This window comes from Scyliorhinus canicula, chromosome 12 (genome assembly GCF_902713615.1).
Source record: "Scyliorhinus canicula chromosome 12, sScyCan1.1, whole genome shotgun sequence".
Taxonomy (NCBI): domain Eukaryota; kingdom Metazoa; phylum Chordata; class Chondrichthyes; order Carcharhiniformes; family Scyliorhinidae; genus Scyliorhinus; species Scyliorhinus canicula.
The window spans coordinates 27,550,108-27,568,817 of record NC_052157.1 but is presented as its reverse complement, the minus strand read 5'-3'; the positions used below and the strand labels follow the sequence as shown (position 1 = coordinate 27,568,817).

Genomic DNA, 18,710 nt, shown 5'->3' with positions numbered 1-18,710 from the left:
AAACAGGATTCTACGGCGGGCGATCAGAGAGGCAAAGGCGTCCGCCCTCCTCCCCAGGAATAGATCTGGCTGGTCTGAAACCCCGAAGACCGCCACTACCGGGCATGGCTCCACCCTCACCCCCACCACTTTGGACATAGCCTCGAAGAAGGCTGTCCAGTACTCCACAAGTCTGGGGCAAGACCAGAACATGTGGGCGTGGTTGGCTGGGCCTCTTTGGCACCTTTCACATCTGTCCTCCACCTCCGGGAAGAACCTACTCATACGGTTTCTCGTTAAGTGGGCTCTATGTACCACTTTTAGTTGCGTCAGACTGAGCCTTGCGCACGTGGAGGTGGAGTTGACCCTATGCAGTGCTTCGCTCCAGAGTCCCCACCCTATCTCAATCCCCAGGTCATCCTCCCATTTCTTTCTTGTTGCGTCCAGTACGGTGTCGTCCCTTTCTACCAGTCGGTCATACATGTCTCTACAGTTCCCTTTCTCTAGGATACTTGCGTCCAGTAGGTCTTCCAGTAGTGTCTGTCGTGGCGGTTGTGGGTACGTCCTTGTCTCCTTTCGTAGGAAGTTTTTGAGCTGCAGGTACCGTAGCTCGTTCCCCCCAGCGAGCCGAAATTTCTCTGTCAGTTCGTCCAGTGTTGCGATCCTGTTGTCCGTGTATAGGTCCTGACTGTCAGTGTCCCCCCCGTCCTGCCTCTACCTTTTGAAGGTGGCGTCAGTCAGTGCTGGTGTTGCAGATGGGAGCCTTGTCTGAAATTTTGGTCAGGCCAAATTGCTGCCGCAGTTGGTTCCAGGATTGGAGGGTGGCTGTCACCACTGGGCTGCTGGAGTGTTTTTTGGGTGGGGATGGGACTGCTGCCGTAGCGAGGGCCCGGAGGGAGGTCCCCACGCGGGAGGCCTCCTCCGCACGCACCCACTCAGCTTCTGGCTCCATCCCCTTACTCGCTCGGCTGTTGCCGCCCAGTTGTAGAATTGTAGGTTCGGGAGGGCTAGCCCCCCCCTGGATTTTGTTTTTTATAGGACCTTCTTTGGGATCCTAGCATTTTTAACCCCCCCCCCCCCCCGCCCATACGAACGCCATGATAAGTTTGTCCAGTGCTTTGAAAAAGGCCTTGGGGATGTAGATGTAAACAGGAAGAGGAACTTGGGCAGTACGTTCATTTTGATCGTCTGAACTCTCCCCGCGAGGGAGAATGGGAGTGTGTTCCATCTTTGCAGGTCCTTTTTCACTTCCTCCGTCAGGCTGGTGAGGTTCCATTTGTGGATCCCTTTCCAGTCATGGGCTATTTCAGGGGTGGGCAAACCACGGCCCGCGGGCCGCATGCGGCCCGACAAAGGTTTTTATGCGGCCCGCGAATGAGGTGCCCGGAATTATAACCGGCATTTTTGAAAAGCCGCCGGGGAAAAGCCGCTGAAGTAAATGCGCTTATTGAATAAGCCTTATTATTGTTTGCAACCTGGACTCCTAATGGTCGCACACCCAACTAAACCGACCAATAAGGCTGCCCCACTCATCCACCTCATTACGCGCGTTTTTATCGTCGACTCGGCTAGGCTGTGCTGTGCTTCTGTCAGTGTTAAGGATCAGCACAAGCAACTTGACACCTGATTTCAACAAACTGGTAAATGACTGCAGTCAGATGCATCATTCTCATTGACATTGTTCTGTTACTTACTGAGTTACTTTGTTTTTCAAATAAATGTGCTTTTTTTTCTTTAAAGACCTTTTATTTTGGCTATTTAAAATATTAATTATTTTACTTAATATACTATGCGGCCCTTTAAAATTGTGAATTTCTGAATGTGGCCCTTGCACGGAAAAGTTTGCCCACCCCTGGGCTATTTGGATCCCCAGGTAGCGGAATTTGTGTCGGGCTTGTTTGAACGGCAGCCCCTTTAGTGCTGCCCCCCCCCCCCTCCCCCACTCCTTGCGGGTGTACTGGGAAGATCTCACTTTTGCTCATGTTGAGTTTGTAGCCCGAGAAGGCTCCAAACTCTTTCAGGAGCGCGATGATTCCGTCCATGCTGCTTTGTGGGTCCGAGATGTAGAGGAGCAGATCATCTGCATAGAGTGAGACTCTGTGCTCTCTGCCTCCCCTTCGGATCCCCCTCCAATTTTTTGATGCCCCGAGCGTGATTGCTAGCGGTTCGATTGCTAGTGCGAACAGCAGCGGGGACAGTGGGCATCCTTGTCTGGTGCCCCTGTGCAGCTGGAAGTATTGGAAGTTAGTATAGTTGGTCCGTACGCTCGCCATGGGAGCGTTGTATAGGAGCTTTACCCAAGCGGTGAACCCTGTTCCAAGCCCGAACCGCTCCAGTACCTCTATGAGGTATTTCCATTCGACTCTGTCGAAGGCCTTTTCTGCGTCCAGGGAGACGATCACCTCTTGTGTTCTCTCCCCGGAGGGGGTCATTATCACGTTCAGCAGGCGCCTGATATTTGAGGTAAGCTGTCTACCTTTGACGAAGCCCGTCTGGTCCTCTGTGACCACCTCAGGTACACAGTCTTCTAGCCTTTTGGCTAGGCTTTTGGCCAGTATTTTGGCGTCTGCGTTCAGAGATATGGGTCTGTATGACCCACATTCGTTGGGTCTTTGTCTTTCTTAGGTATCAGCGAGATTGAGGCCTGTGCTAACGTGGGTGGCAGTGTGCCCCTAGCTCTGAAGTGTCACTTGCTAGCACACTTGACGATCCTTCCATCACTTTGCTGACGGATAGGGCAGTAATTGGATAGGTTGGATTTGTCCTGTTTCTCGAGTACAGGACGCACCTGGGCAGCATTCCACATTGCCGGGTAAATGCCAAGGTTGTAGCTGTACTGGAACAGCTTGGCTTGGGATGCGGTAAGTTCTGGAGCACAAGTCACAGATACTATTACAGGAATATTGTCAGGACTCATAACCATTACCTTCAGCCGTTTCTTGATATCATGTGGAGTGAATCATATTAGCTGAAGACTGACATCTGTGATACTGGGGACCTCCGAAGGAGAACGAGATGGATCATCCACTCAGCACTTCTGGCTGAAGATTGTTGCGAATGCCTCACCTTGTCTTTTGCACATAGTGCTGGTCTTCTCCATCATCGAGGATGGGAATATTTGTGGAGCCTTCACTGTTTGAATCTTAGTATAAACGATGAAGACTACGGTTCAATCTACTATTAACACTTCCTTTCTGCCACATTCAATATCATTATTTTGATTACATGAACTGTGTAGATTTACATACTTTGCATTCTGTACTCCTTGCAGCAGCTGATGCAACCTGACTGTGACTGTGCTTGGGACTGCAGTAGCCACTATCACTGTCAATGTCAGCTTCACTAGCTCCTTGTTCACTTGAAGATTCAGCAGCAGGGTGAGACGCTCTTCTTCTCCTGACTTTTGATTTCCATAGCAAGGGGCTGGCCCTCTCGGAGAGCGATTTATTGGCCACATCCCCAGGAAAATCTTTCAATGACAAAGACAAAACTTTCAAATAACATCACATCTTATTTTAGTATCATCCATTTATCCTATACATTAGATTACAGTAAAGTCCCATCTATTTGCGACTTCCTCGTCTGCGTTTTTACTTGCTTGCGCTTGCATACCACATTGCTATCACATGAACAATGTCGCTTATCCGTGTTTTCTTCTCCCTCTGCCTGGCAAGATGGCAGCCATGATTGAACAGTGACCTGAATGGTTGCAGCTAAAGTGCAGCCCAAATGAAGGGAAATGTCCAAATCTCTGCACTGATTATTTGGCAAGTACACCCTTTGAGCATTGCTCAAGCGGGGGATTGGTTAATTTACCCTGATATCAGTTCCATTATTAATTAATTTTGTAAAAAGCATTGAAAGCGGAAGCAGATATAATTTGGCAAATTTAAAACTGTTAGATGTGACCTCCAGAGTATTGCACATCTGTAAGGAACTCTGATGGATTGGAATACCGTCTTAAAATGGAGGATTGGTGTTGGGGTCAGGTATTCACGGAATATATTTACGGTCATCTTTGAGAGTTTATTCAATCGGTCACTGAACTGTGACCCATAGGGTGGTCTATGGATCTGTACAGGGTGAGCTGATCTCAACTTGGGCAATGAGAAGACACAATTGGCCTTTGAAGTCAGCTTTCCTGCTCCAAACCATTATCCAGTAACCCTGGTGGAATTTCATCAAGTAGAGATTCATTGAAAACAAATTTTCTATTGAGTAACTACCTATAGAACATAGAACAGTACAGCACAGAACAGGCCCTTCGGCCCTCGATGTTGTGCCGAGCCATGATCATCCTACTCAAACCCACGTATCCACCCTAGACCCGTAACCCAACAACCCCCCCCCCCCCCCCCCCCCCCCCCCTTAACCTTACTTTTATTAGGACACTACGGGCAATTTAGCATGGCCAATCCACCTAACCCGCACATCTTTGGACTGTGGGAGGAAACCGGAGCACCCGGAGGAAACCCACGCACACACGGGGAGGACGTGCAGACTCCGCACAGACAGTGACCCAGCCGGGAATCGAACCTGGGACCCTGGAGCTGTGAAGCATTTATGCTAACCACCATGCTACCCTGCTGCCCTCAACCAATGCCCTTGCATAGCTGGAGCCTATCTAATCGAGTCCCATTTAAAAGCATGTTCCTTGTTTGCATTTCACCCGTTGAGGTTTCACGGGAACATACACACTACGTTCACTGCAGCAAAACAAAAGCTACGTGTTTGGAAAAATAACCACATTGGACACAAGAACAACAACCAGGTATGTTCAAAAAATTAAAATACTGGTGTTGCTTTCCGGAACTAGAAAACTGATAATGTACAAAAATATAACTTATAAAAATCCTGTGACTTGATATTAGGCTGACACAATGATTTTATGGTATTCCATCTGAAAACCAGCACCCTGTAAACATATTTTTCACACATCGAATAATTTCTACAATCAGGATCTGCTTAAAGCAGGTAAAAATTGCGTCAGGATCTGCTGCTGGATTTGGGAATATCATATGCACTCATTCGCAAAGTCTAACTTAAATTCAAAACTGTGTTTGCCATGTTTTGGACATTCTTAAATGCAAAAGATCATTCCTCATTTAAACATCTCCATTCACCATTATAGGGCCTTATTGCCATGCTGATCTTTCTGTCCATGGCCTGCTACAGCACTCCAGTGAAACTCAACACAAGCTCGAGGAACAGCACCTTATCCCTCAACTCTGCCTTCTGGATTCAACATAGAATTCAACAAATTTTAGATCATGACCACAAATTTTGTTTTGTGTGTGTTTTTTTTCCTGCTTTGCTGGGTTGGCTTTTGTCTTGTTTCTTCCTTTATCCCTTCATGTTGCTATGTAGCAATTCATGCCTTGCCTTTTGTTATTTAATCTACTCACCCTATCACAGGCCTTCTCTGTTCTTCTAGCCCCCTCTGCCCTTCCACTATCTTAACTCTTACTTTTCTATCGTTCTTCAGTTCTGATGAAAGGTCATCAACCCAAAAAATTAACTCTGTTCTCTCCATAGATGTTGGTTGACCTGCTGAGCATTTCATGCATGTTTTGTTTTTATTACGGAGTAACCAATGAAATTATAGTTTTGAATTTCAGTGTCAAATTCTCACTTTTACTGGGAAAATAAGTTTTAATACTGGTAAAGGTGAATGAAGAAATACAAAGCATTTGTTATTTCTGAATGATATCTTTAGGATATGGTATTTTGTTAGGGTTCAGGATATCTTTATCAGAATTACATTTCTTGGTTTGGTTAAATTTGATCAGAAACTGGTAGTCTGGAATTATAGGATTTTTCCAAATTAAAACTTTTGAATGACTAGCAATATCAGATTGCTTACCGGTTTGCTGACTGGCATCCACTAGCAATACAATCTTTGATCTATTTTCAGGACCTGCGGCACTGCTTTCCTTTTGAACAGCTACACTTCTCACCAGAGGCTTGCTGGTTCTCAAAGCCTGCACAAATATTTAAAAAACGCAACACATTTTTCAAAAGTGTTATATAAATTATTAGTCTAAACAGTAAGTGGACAATCAGCTAATCCAATGGTTCAACAAGTTTATAACAATTTACAAACAAGTAGGATTAAAGGAGTGTCTTCGGGGCAGCAGGGTAGCATGGTGGTTAGCATAAATGCTTCACAGCTCCAGGGTCCCAGGTTCGATTCCCGGCTGGGTCACTGTCTGTGTGGAGTCTGCACGTCCTCCCCCTGTGTGCGTGGGTTTCCTCCGGGTGCTCCGGTTTCCTCCCACAGTCCAAAGATGTGCGGGTTAGGTGGATTGGCCATGCTAAATTGCCCGTAGTGTCCTAATAAAAGTAAGTTTAAGGGGGGGGTTGTTGGGTTACGGGTATAGGGTGGATACGTGGGTTGAGTAGGGTGATCATGGCTCGGCACAACATTGAGGGCCGAAGGGCCTGTTCTGTGCTGTACTGTTCTATGTTCTATGTTCTAAAGAGGAAAGGATGATAGGGGCTGGAGAAAGTGGCTCAGGAGAATCCACAGCAGGACAAAGCAGTGCTGGTGTGAGCTATCAGGAGGGTCCACAACATAACAAAGCAGTGCTGGTGTGAGCTCCAGGGCCTTTGGTGAACAGCCCATTAAGAAGAAGATTAAATCAGGCACAAAGCAGTATAAAGATGATTTTTTTTTTCCTAAAATAAATTTACAGTACCCAATTCATTTTCTCCAATTAAGGGGCAATTTAGCATAGCCAATCCACCTACACTGCACATCTTTGGGCTGTGGGGCGAAACCCACGCAAACACGAGGAGAATGTGCAAACTCCATAAAGATGTTTTTTTAAGGTTGGATTTATTAATTGTGCAAAGGTCGGCCGGCTGGTAAAAATAGGTCCCCAGAAAAAAAGTTCGAAAAACACTGATTTAGTGAGCTCATGGATTTAGTGAAGGTTCTGTTGCAACCTCAACCATTAATCATTGGCCAGAGTTCCAAATTTAATTCCGGGACGAGAGCCTCAGATAAAATAGATTGTAACTTACATTGCTAAACTGAGGCGGTTATTGAAGTATTGTGATTTTGTAGCCACCCTAAACAACGTTATGGGACAGATTAGTCTGTGGTGTGAATAACGGCATTATTCAATGCAGATTGCTTGCAGATGCTGACAAATTTTAAACAACAATGGAGACAGCGCTGACCATGGAAACCACTGAAAAGAAGGCACAAGAGCTGCAGCGTGCACAAAATGGCACCATTCGTTAGTTAGGCTAGTGCCAAAACCAGTGAAGCAGCGCAAAGCGGGAAACAATTTCAGCCACTAACAAAACAAAAATGTCCAGGGAGGCAATCAGACAGAAATGCTTAAGTGTATGTTACTGATGTGGAGGTAACAGCACTCCCAAATCATGGCAGTCTAAGGAGGCAGAGTCATACCCTTCGGCCCATCGTGTCTGCGCCAGCCATCTGTGATGAACGCAAGACTTCAGAAATACTGGATTCTAAGTATTCGACAATTTAAGGGCGACAAGCCATCTTGAATTAACAAGCAAAATCCTTACTTTCCTGGCAATCTTTTATATCCTCCCCTTGCACACTCTGGAGGTCATTATAGAAGCCATGAATATCACTGTTCTGGGGCGGAATGGTGGCACAGTGGTTAGCACTGCTGCCCCATGGCACCCGAGGACCCGGGTTCGATCCCGGTCCACGTGGAGTTTGCACACTCTCCCCATGCCTGCGTGGGTCTCACTCCCACAACCCAAAAAGATGTGCAGAGTAGGTGGATTGGCCATGCCAAATGGCCCATTAATTGAAAAAAAATGAGAACTGGGTACTCTAAATTTATTTATTTAAAAAAAATGAATATCACTGCTCTATCAACCCATCATGAGAAATTAGCTACAAGCAAGGGAAGGAATGATGTTCATTTACTTGTTCAAAATCTAAAGATACTGAACCGTGGCAGATGTATAAATGGTATGAGCAAACTATTAATACTGAACTTGGTCATGTGAAAAGGACTACATTTCACCAAATGGAAGTGATTTTGAGAAACTTCCTTAATGAAGTTAGTTGGCATTACTGCTTATCCCTTCAAAAGGAACACAAGAGCATATGATAGTTATGACTGCCTACTGGTTGAGTCAGAGTTCTAATCTGATATTTATTAGGTCACCACAACTTTCTAATCTGACAGAATTGATTTTCTCAGAAAAATTTAATTTGGAACCAACATTCTGGGTTAACAAAGAACAAAAAAAAAAGCAGTTTGCCTTTTCCTGATCATTATCCAGTGATCTTTGCTGGAAGTCTTCGAGGGTACATGTTGCTTTCCATGCAGAATTTATTAGCCTGCTGACCATTATCTGGGCTTATTAACAAATAATGGTCAGTTGGGCAAGGTATCTGAGATTATGTAATGCCTAGTGCTGGTAGGCAATACTTCCACAAAAATCAATATTCCCCAAGAAGGAAGGAGGGAAAATATTCATAAATAATTTGATTTTTATGCTAAAATGTACCCAACCGAGATCATGCACAGTGTACAAAACAAATTGACTTCACTCCCACGGGCTTTATTTTTAATCCGGGCACAGAGGAAGAGTGCCATTAAACTTCAGTAGAAAAGCATAAAGAACAAATAGAACTGCAAATCCTTACCTTTGGCACTGGTCCTCTACTAGTTCTGCCTCTCTGAGCTGCAGCTTGGCAAGCTTGTCCAGTAGGAACAGGTCTTTCACTACACTCACCCGACACTGCATTCACCACTGGCTGGAAGGGTGCAGTGTACGGTGCAGGGAAAGGAGAATAAAAGCCCACCATTGGTGTGCATGGTGCTGGCATGAGTTGGTAGTAAGCATAATCTGCAGAAACAGGAGGCTGTGGAGTTGGCAATATGGGATAGGCAAGGTATGGTCCTGTCGAGTTTGGATTTCCTTGCTGCCACCGAATATCACCATTATATACAGGCCTGTAATATGATACAAAGAAAAACTATTAATATTTTTTGATCCAATTTTTAAAACAAACACATGTACCCAATATATTTGCATATACATTTTTAAAATACTACTCAACCTCCCCTAGAATTGTTGCAGTGAGTTGGAAGGCAAACAGTTTGAGCGCGAGATCAGTAAGCCTTTGCATCAATCTTGGCCCCAGAAGAACAAAGGTTTATTCTTACAAGACTTTTTTCTTTGACTCACTATTTCCCTGTCCTCTGCCCAGAAACACGACATGTTAGCTTGCTGCACCCCACAGCCAACGGCCTGCTGCACGAACCTGTCAGGCCTATGAGTTGCATGAATTGAACACAGTGATTATGCAGGTAATGCACATCAAAAATTTGAGCAACTCCAATTCTGCGCATCCCGACCTATCCATTTCTACTCTAACTGTGCCATCAGTTGTTGCCCTTCTTCTCTGATCAAATCACAATAACTATTTTCAGTAGTTCTTCTGTCACCAAGATTGATGCATTGATCTGCACTGCAGGAGCTTCCACAAAATTCATAATCCATCAGTAATCCAAAGCCAGATTCCTTTCCAGTGCAGCATCCATCGTCCTTCATGCAGAGAGTTGGACGGTATTTGACAGGTGGTGAACCGTAATTACATTGTGAATATAGAATCATAGAACATCTACAGTGCAGAAGGCGGCAATTCGGCCCACCGAGGCTACACAAACCCTCGGAAAGAGCATCCTACCGAGGCCAACTCCCCCATCCTAACCCTGTAACCCCATCCAACCGTTAAGGGACAATTTAGAATGGTCAATCCACCTTACTTGCACATCCTTGGGCTGTAGGAGGAAACTGGAACACCCAAAACCACGCAGACACAGGAGAATGCACAAACACCACACAGTCACGAAAAATCAGAATTGAACCTGGGTCCCTGGCACTGCAAGCCATGCCCCCCCGAATAGCACATAATAGCCCCCCGAATAGCACACAATAACCCAGACAACATGAAAAACTGCAGTTACTCACAAGTCTCCAAGTGACCAGGACTGTTACTGTACCTAGCTAAAAATGTATCGTGCTGCCAGGCATCAATCCACCTAGACTTAGTTTTTATTGTATCATGGGATGTAGGCACCACTGGCATGGTTGGCATTTTGGGCAGCACGGTAACACAGCGGTTAGCACTGTTGCTTCACAGCACCGGGGACCCTGGTTCGATTCCCGGCTTGGGTCACTGCCTGTGTGGAGTCTGCATGTCTTCCCAGTGTCTGCGTGGGTTTCCTCCGGGTGCTCCGGTTTCCTCCCACAAGTTCCGAAAGACGTGCCGTTAGGTGAATTGGACATCCTGAATTCTTTCTCAAGTGTACACGTCAGGCGCCAGTGTGGTGACTAAGGGATTTTCACAGTAACTTCATTGCAGTGTTATGTAAGCCTCCATGCTTACTTGTGACACTAATAAAGATTTCATCCCCAAGTGCCCTGAAGGTGTGGTTGAACAACAGCATTCCCAGTAGTGCAGGTACCCTCATGGCACTGTTGGGAAGGGAGTTCCAGGATACTGATCCTGCAACTGTGAAGGAATGGGAATGTAGTTCAAAGTCACGTTGATGTGCAGTTTGCAGGGAAATTTGCAGGTGGTGGAGTTTTCAGATATTTTCTGCCTTTACTCTTCTAGGTGGCAGAGTCTGCTTATTTGGAAGACGTTGTTGAAGGAGAGTTGGCAAGCTGTGGCAAGCTGCTGCAGTGTCTCTTAGGGAGGCTTTGGCATAGTGGTAATTTTACTGGCATAGTAATCCAGAGTCATCCACTGAGAAGCTGGAAGCTGGGTTTGAATCGTTCCATGGCAGATAGCGGAATTTGAAAACAATTTTTAAAAGTCTGAGGCAGCACGGTGGTGCAGCGGTCAGCATTGCTGCCTCACGGTGCTGCGGTCCCATGTTCGATCCCGGCTCTGGGTCACCGTCTATGTGGAGTTTGCACATTCTCCCCGTGTTTGCGCAGGTTTCGGCCCCACAACCCAAAGATGTACAGGGTAGGTGTAGGTGGATTGGCCATGCTAAACTGCCCCTTAATTGGAAAAATTGAATTTGGTACTCTAAATTTAAAAAAATTCTGGAGTTAAAAGGGATGCTGAAACCATTGTCGATTGTTGTAAAAACCCATCGGGTTCACTAATGCCAATGCCTTTTAGGGAAGGAGATCTGCCATCCTTACCGAGTCTGGCCTACATATGACTCCAGACCCAAAGCAATGTGGATGACTCTGAAATGGCCTAGCTAGCCACACAGTTCAAAGGTAACTGGGATAGGCAACAAATGCAGGATTGCTAGCGATGCCCACATCCCATCTGCTCAGATTTCCTCCAGATGTTCCAGTTTCCTCCCACAGTCCAAAGATATGCAGGTTAGGTGGATTGGCCATGGTACATTTATAAGGTTAGGTGGGATTGCTGGGTTAAGGGGACAAGGTGGAGGCGTGGGCTTAAGTGGGTGCTCTTTCCAAGGGCTAGGGCAAGCTCGATGGGCCGAATGTTCCCCTACTGCATGGTAGGGATTCTAATATGTCTAATACGTACGATGAATATACTGGGCCACACTTAGTACTGTATCTGTCACCTACTACGCAGCATCTAAACATGATTCTTCCAACTAAAAAGTAATTGAATCTTGTCAACTCATTATTTAAGCCCCACTTGGGTGTGATGGCGATCTGGCTGCGACATCTGTCACCCCATTGATCGCTAGGGTTGATTTGCCTGATCTGGCCGGCTAGGTGCATGTCCCCCTTCCCTCACAGCTCCTTGTGCGTCCCTCCCAAAGCTCAGCACTCGGTCGCAGAGGAGGACTCCCGAGAAGAGGACCGCGCTGCCGGTCTGGGGTATATGACGTAGCTAAACTTCCCTGCTAAACTAAACCTCCAAGACAATTTAAGCCCCACTGATCTGGCAATGCTCCAAATGACTCTCATCACAGGTTTATCTTGTTCAGGTGACCTATATTCCAGCAGAGAAAGTATGCATGCTGAATTAGACCTGAAGGATGCTGACAATTTGAACTATTTGAAACTCAAGGCATTCACATTTTATTTCGGGGTCGGGGAATATTCTGCCTACTGTGCTACAAGACTTGTCAATCCTTGTTTGAAGCATGTGAACATCCGGCTTCTGAAATGCTTGTACCTTTACTTTTCAGGGCATTCCAAGACCTGCCTGAGTACCAGGTTGGCAATTTTCCTCTCCCTTTACCTTGCCCAACCCAACAGAAAGAAGGCCAGTATTGATATTTTCTGACATTTGTCGTGGTCTGGTTTATACTTTTTGGGACAGTCAGTGCACACAAACAAAAAAATGAAAATCCAAGTGTGACTTTAAAGGTAGATTCATGCGAACACATTCCAAGATCACAGCATTCCCTTACCGGAAACCTACCCATTCCAACTAATCCAAGGTTTGTAACAATGTTGACTAAATTTTCCACAATTAACTAAAACAGGTATAATTTTTTAAAAATTATTTACAATACGTGGGTTTCGCTGGCTGCGCCAGCATTTATCGCCCATCTCCAATTGCCCCAGAAACCGTTTTGAACCACTGCAGTTCATGTGGCGTGGATACGCCCATAGTGCTGTTAGGGAAGGAGTTCCAGGATTCTAACCCAGTGACAGTGAAGGAACTGCAATATATTTCCACATCAAGATGGTGAGGAACCTCCAGGTGGTGGTCTTCCTATTGTCATGTGAGAGAACGTTTAAGAACTGGGTGTTTATTAAATAGCTGTAGTGGATGTACCTTAAGAAATGGGTGTTTATCGAATAGCTGCAGTGATGTCAGAGTGTGGGTGGAGCTGGGCTGTCTGTCTTTCACTTTCGTTTTTGAGTAGGCAGCTACAGGGTGTGTTTAGTTTAGTTTTGAGAGCTGCAGGAAAAGCAAGCAGCTGTATAAGGATCTCTCTGCAATCTAAAGACTGTCTCCAGATCATCTGGGTGATTTCAAAGTGATAACTGCTCTCAGTAGAGAATTTAAACCTGATCCCCATGTTGAAAAGGGTCTTTTGTCTTCTAATGTTGCAAGGAAAGATTATAGGTTACTTATAGAATATTGCATCTGTGGGGATGATTGGTGTTGATAGTTGTTAAGATGTTTACTGTGGTTTATAAATTGTTAACTGGTTTCACAAACAAAACATTGTTTTAAATTAAAAGTACTTTAGCTCTCTGTTTGCATCACACCTGTAACGTAGGCCCTTGTGGTCCCCATAACCACAATCTATTAAAAGTTGTGGGTCAGGTGAACATCATGATACACTTTGGGGTTCTCTAAACCCTGGCCCATAACACAATGTGTCTTGATTTTAAAGCTTAGGCATATAATTAATAGCTTGAACTAAAATTATGCACAGGTACATGCTGATTCTTGGACCTCTACTCACCGATTAGCTTGATTTTCTTGTACAAAGGGGTAACAGGTTATCAAGTAGCTAGGTATAGGAGGAGCTTCGACACCACTACCATTTCCATCATTAGGAAGAGCCATAGGAACAAGTATGTCAGTACCCTTCTTCTGGGGTATAAATGCTTCTACCTCTGCCGAAAGCTGGATATCCTGAATAAAATGGTGAGGAAACCCATTACTCAAAAATAAATTAACAGCAGCTAAAAACTATGCACACAGGACCCACACTTTAACATCCTACTCTTACAGCAGCCTACAAAAAAAGGGTGATATTCAACCCCATCTGCATTCTAGAGGTTAGTATGGCTTAAAAAAAAAGTTTGCACATCGAATATTCATTTATATTTAGTTTCATTAAAATATGCATTTAACACTTAAAAGGCAAATACAACATTAGGGCCAGTTTTACAAGAAAAACATTAATACACCAAATGACCAAAGTTATTCATCAATGTCTTACGTCCAATTTAAATTCCTCGTATGTTAAGTGAACATGCAAGCAACAAAGCTGCAAGTGAACCAGGATCATCAAGATCATAAATTGCATGCAATATAAACTTCCAATAATCATCCCATTTCTGATTCTTCAAATAATTGGATGGGCATCCATCACCCATGATCCAAAGCTTATTCATCACCACCTGCCTAATCCACGCATGTGAAGCCAAATCCCCTTCAAGGTGGTGATAAACCAGAGCTCTTTTTCCACGACAAACCTCCCCCACCCCCATCCCCCCCACAGCAGACTGGAAAAGCAACATTAGCTGAAAGGGCAGTCACATTTTAGTTTCAAATGTATGACACTGAATCAAAAGGCAAGGCAGGTCAAGAGCGACAACAAAAAGCTTCAAGTGCCAGAGAGAATTCAGACTTGATTGGTCAGAGCAGTTGGCCTCTCATCGGTTTGGTGATGCACTGTTTGATTCTTCTTTCCTTTTAAATTCCCACTCTTTTCATCTTTCTTTTCAAGCATTTATTCATAGAATGCGAACATCGCCGTCAAGGCCAACATTTGTTGCCCATAATCAGTTGCTCCCAAGGAGGTGGTGATGAGCATCCTTTCAAACCCTTGAGTCAGTGTGCTGTAGATGCATCCGCAGTGATGTTAAGGAGTTCCAGATTTTTGATCCAGTGACAGTGAAGGAACATCAATATACTCCCAAGTCAAGATGCTGTCTGGCTTGGAGGGGAACTTTCAGATAGTGGCGTTACCAGACATCTGGTGCCCTTGTCCTTCTAGGTGTTAGAGATCATAGGTTTGGAAGATGCGCTCTAAGGAGCCTTGGCAAGATACTTCAGTGCATCTTGTGGATAGCCACTGTATGTCGATGATGGAGGGAGTGAATGTTTTGGTTTTCAGATGAGGTGCTGATCAAGCTTTTCCCTGATGGTGTGAAGATCCTGGGTTATTTTTGGAGCTGTACTCATCTGGGTTAAGTGGAGAATATTCCAACACACTTCAGACTTGTGACTTAATATTTGGTGGGCATGTTGAGGAGTCAGGAGATGGAGATACTGCAGAATTCCCAGCCTCTGAATTGCGCTTGTAGCCACAGTATTTATATTGCTGGTGCAGTTCAGTTTCTGGTCAATGATAATATTTAATATCCAGGAGGTTGATTTTGGGGTTCAGCGACAGAAAAAGAAGATTTTATTTTGTTGGAGATGATCATTGCTTGGCACCAAGTCATGTGGGGTCTGCCAAATCGGACCTGCCTGCCCGAAATGTTCAATTTCCTAGCAATAAAAATGTAAAATATGTTCCATGTGTGGACATCCTAGATTAGATCATGTTAATGTGAAGTAACAATGACATTAATCCTCAATTGGATTGATGGATTCTCCAATGAAATACGGATGCTAATAAATTTGATATATAAAGGGCAAACTGAGATGAAGCTCGTTCCCAAGTTGTACGAGAACAATTAGAGTTTAATTATACATAGTTACATAGAAGATAGGAACAAGAGAAGGCCTTTTAGCTCTTCGAGCCTGCTCCATTTATCACAATCATGGCTGATCATCCAACTCAATAGCTTAATCCTGCTCTCTCCCCATGCCTTTAATCCCATTCTCCCCAAGTGCTATATAGAATCATAGAATTTACAGCGCAGAAGGAGGCATTCGGCCCATCGAGTCTGCACCAGCCCTTGGAAAGAGCACCCTACTTAAACCCGCACCTCCACCTTATCCTCGTAACCCAGTAACCCGAGCTAACATTTTTGGACACTAAAGGGCAATATACCCTTTCACCTAACCTGCACATCTTTGGACTGTGGGAGGAAACCAAAGCATCCGGAGGAAACCCATTAATATATATTGTGAATAGCTGGGGTCCCAGCACCGATCCCAGTGGTTACCGCCACTCGTTACCGCCTGCCAATTTGAAAAGGACCCATTAATTCCTACTCTTGGTTTCCTCTCTGCCAACCAGTTTTCTATCCACCTTAATACACTTCCCCCAATCCCATGCGCTTTAATTTTGCACAATAATCTCTTATGCGGAACTGTGTCAAATGCATTCTGAAAGTCCAAATACACCACATCGACTGGCTCCCCCTTGTCAACTGTACTGGTTACATCTTCAAAGAATTCCAAAATTTGACAAGCATGATTTCCACTTCATAAATCCATGCTGACTTGGACTGATCCTGCCACTGCTTTCTAAACGTTCCACTATAAAGTCCTTGATAATGATTCAAGAATTTTCCCTACTAGCAACGTTAGGCTTACTGGTCTATAATTCCCTGCTTTCTCTCTTCCTCCCATTTTGAATATTGGAGTGACATTAGCTACCCTACAATCTGCAGGGACTGTTCCAGAGTCTATAGAATCTCGGGAGATGACCACCAATGCATCCACTATCTCCAGAGCCACCTCCTTAAGCATTCTGTGATGCAGATTCTCAGGCCCTGGGGATTTATCTGTCTTCAATCCCATAAATTTTCTCATCAGTTTTCCCAGCACCATTTCTCTACTAATGTTGATCTCCCTCAGTTCTTCTCTCTCACTAAACCTTTCATTCTCCAACCTTTCTGGGATCTGATTTGTGTCCTCATTTGTGAAGACAGGACCAAAGTATGTATTCAATTGCTTAGCCATTTCTTTGTCCCTTATTATGCATTACCCTGTTTCTGTCTGTAGGGGGCCTACATTTCTCTTTACCAATCTCTTTCCCATCACATATCTATAGAAACTCTTAATGTCAGTCTTGATGTTCCCTGCATGTTTACTTTCGTACTGTACTTTCCCCCTTCTTAATCAATCCCTTCGTCCATCTTTGCTGAATTCTAAACTGCTCCCAATCCTCAGACCTATTATTTTCTTGGCCAATCTGTATGATTCTTCCTTGTATCGGATACTATTTCTAATTTCCTTTGTAAGCCATGGATTGGCCTTCTTACCCATTTTGCTGGTGCCAGACAGGAATGAACAATTGCTGTAGTTCCCCCATGCCTTCCTTGAATGTCTGCCATTGCCTATCCACTGTCATCCCTTTAAGTAACTCGCCCCAATCTAGCAAGGACAACTCACACCTCATACCTTCATAGTTCCCTTTATTAAGATTCAACACCCTAGTCTCCGAATAACTACTTCTCTCCATCTTGATAAAAAATCTGTCATGTTATGGTCGCTCATCCGCAAGGGGTCTCGCACAGCCAGACTGGCAATGATTCCGTTCTCATTGCACAGTACCCAGTCTAAAATGGCCTGCTCTCTAGTTAGTTCCTCCACATATTGGTCAAGAAACCATCCTGTATACACTCCAGGAATTCCTCCTCGACGGCATTGTGGCTAATTTGATTTGCCCAATCTATGTGAAGATTAAAATCTACATGGTCAACGATATTCCCTTATTACATGCATTTCTAATTTCTTGTTTAATGCCATTCCCAACCTCACCACTGCAGTTTGGGGGTCTATATATGACACCCACTAATGTTTTTTGTCCCTTGGTATTTCTCAACTCTACCCATACAGACGCCACATTGTCAGAGCTAATATCCTTTCTCACTATTGTGTTAATTTCCTCTTTAACCAGCAGTGCCACACCACCAACTTTTTCTTTCATGTCTGTCCTTCCCAAGTACGGAAAACCCTGGGACATTCAGTTCCCATTTATGGTCACCCTGCAGCCATGTCTCCGTAATCTCAATTATATCATACTCATTTATATCTATCGGAGTGATTAGTTCATCCACTTTATTGCAAATGCTCCATGCATTAAGACAGAGTCTTTAAGTTTGTCTTTTTCACAATGTTTGTCTTGCTCCCAATATTTTTGTCTACTGCCCTGTTTGAATTTTGCCTTTATTTCTACACCTATCACTTTTCTTATTCACTTTTCTACCTTTTGTTTTTGCTCCCTCTTTCTCTGACTCCTTGCATAGGTTCCCACCCCCCTGGCATATTAGTTTAAACCCTCAACAGCTCTAGCAAATAGCCCCCCTAGGACATTAGTCCCAGTCCTGCCCAGGTGTAACCCGTCCTGTGTATACAGGTCCCACCTCCCCCAGAACCGATCCCAATGCCCCGTTATGTGATAATACAAACCGGATGTTGCGAATTCTAGCATAAAATTGGCTCAAGTTACAATTTAAGATTGCAGAATTATCTGTAATTTAAGATTTATATTTCCAATACTGAGCTATGCATGGTCTGAACCTGGTTGCTTATTCAGCATAAAAAGATATATTTGGCCAACCCATTAAATGTACAAAACTGTCCAAGCAGCTGGTGTTCTTAAAATCACTTCAAGGCGTGGTTGCAAGCAAACATAACACAGCACCATTACAGTTTACAGCACTAGAGCCAATAATTTGCTCAATTCTTTGTTGTTTTTTTGTTGCAGTAATGTAAGATAAGCATGATGCGGCACCAGTGGCAGTTTACAGCAGGGGAGACAACAATTTTCTCCATTCAGCGTTGAATCTTTGCTGCAGTAATGCAAAACTAATTACCCTCCCCAAAGCCATGCACTTGCTCTCCTTCAGATGCTTATCTTCTTTTTCAATAAAATAAGCAATAATCTTTGACTCCATTGTTCCTTGTGCACAGCATTTAATGCTCTGGCAAATCAATGCGTAAAGAACTATCTTTCTGAAATCACTGCTACTGTTTTTTAAAAATTGATGACACTAATTCCCAACGAGATTGAGCAGTAATTTCCTATTCAATCAGTCAAATTTCATAATTTCAAAAATTGCGAGTTATGTTCCTCTCGTACCGTGAGGGGGGCCTCACGGTAGCATGGTGGTTAGCATCAATGCTTCACAGCTCCAGGGTCCCAGGTTCGATTCCCGGCTGGGTCACTGTCTGTGTGGAGTCT

At 44.3% G+C, this 18,710-nt stretch overlaps 1 protein-coding gene across 1 annotated transcript in view; it reads right to left on the bottom strand.

Annotated features, from left to right (window-relative positions):
* Nucleotides 1-18,710, bottom strand: part of secisbp2l (SECIS binding protein 2-like) — a 143,843-nt gene that overhangs the window by 38,321 nt on the left and 86,812 nt on the right. The window contains exons 5-8 of the mRNA XM_038814227.1: nucleotides 13,359-13,531; nucleotides 8,627-8,936; nucleotides 5,843-5,960; nucleotides 3,228-3,448 (exon numbers count right to left, since the gene is read on the bottom strand). Of these exons, the coding sequence (XP_038670155.1) occupies nucleotides 3,228-3,448; nucleotides 5,843-5,960; nucleotides 8,627-8,936; nucleotides 13,359-13,531 (822 nt within the window). The remainder of the gene's footprint in view (nucleotides 1-3,227; nucleotides 3,449-5,842; nucleotides 5,961-8,626; nucleotides 8,937-13,358; nucleotides 13,532-18,710) is intronic.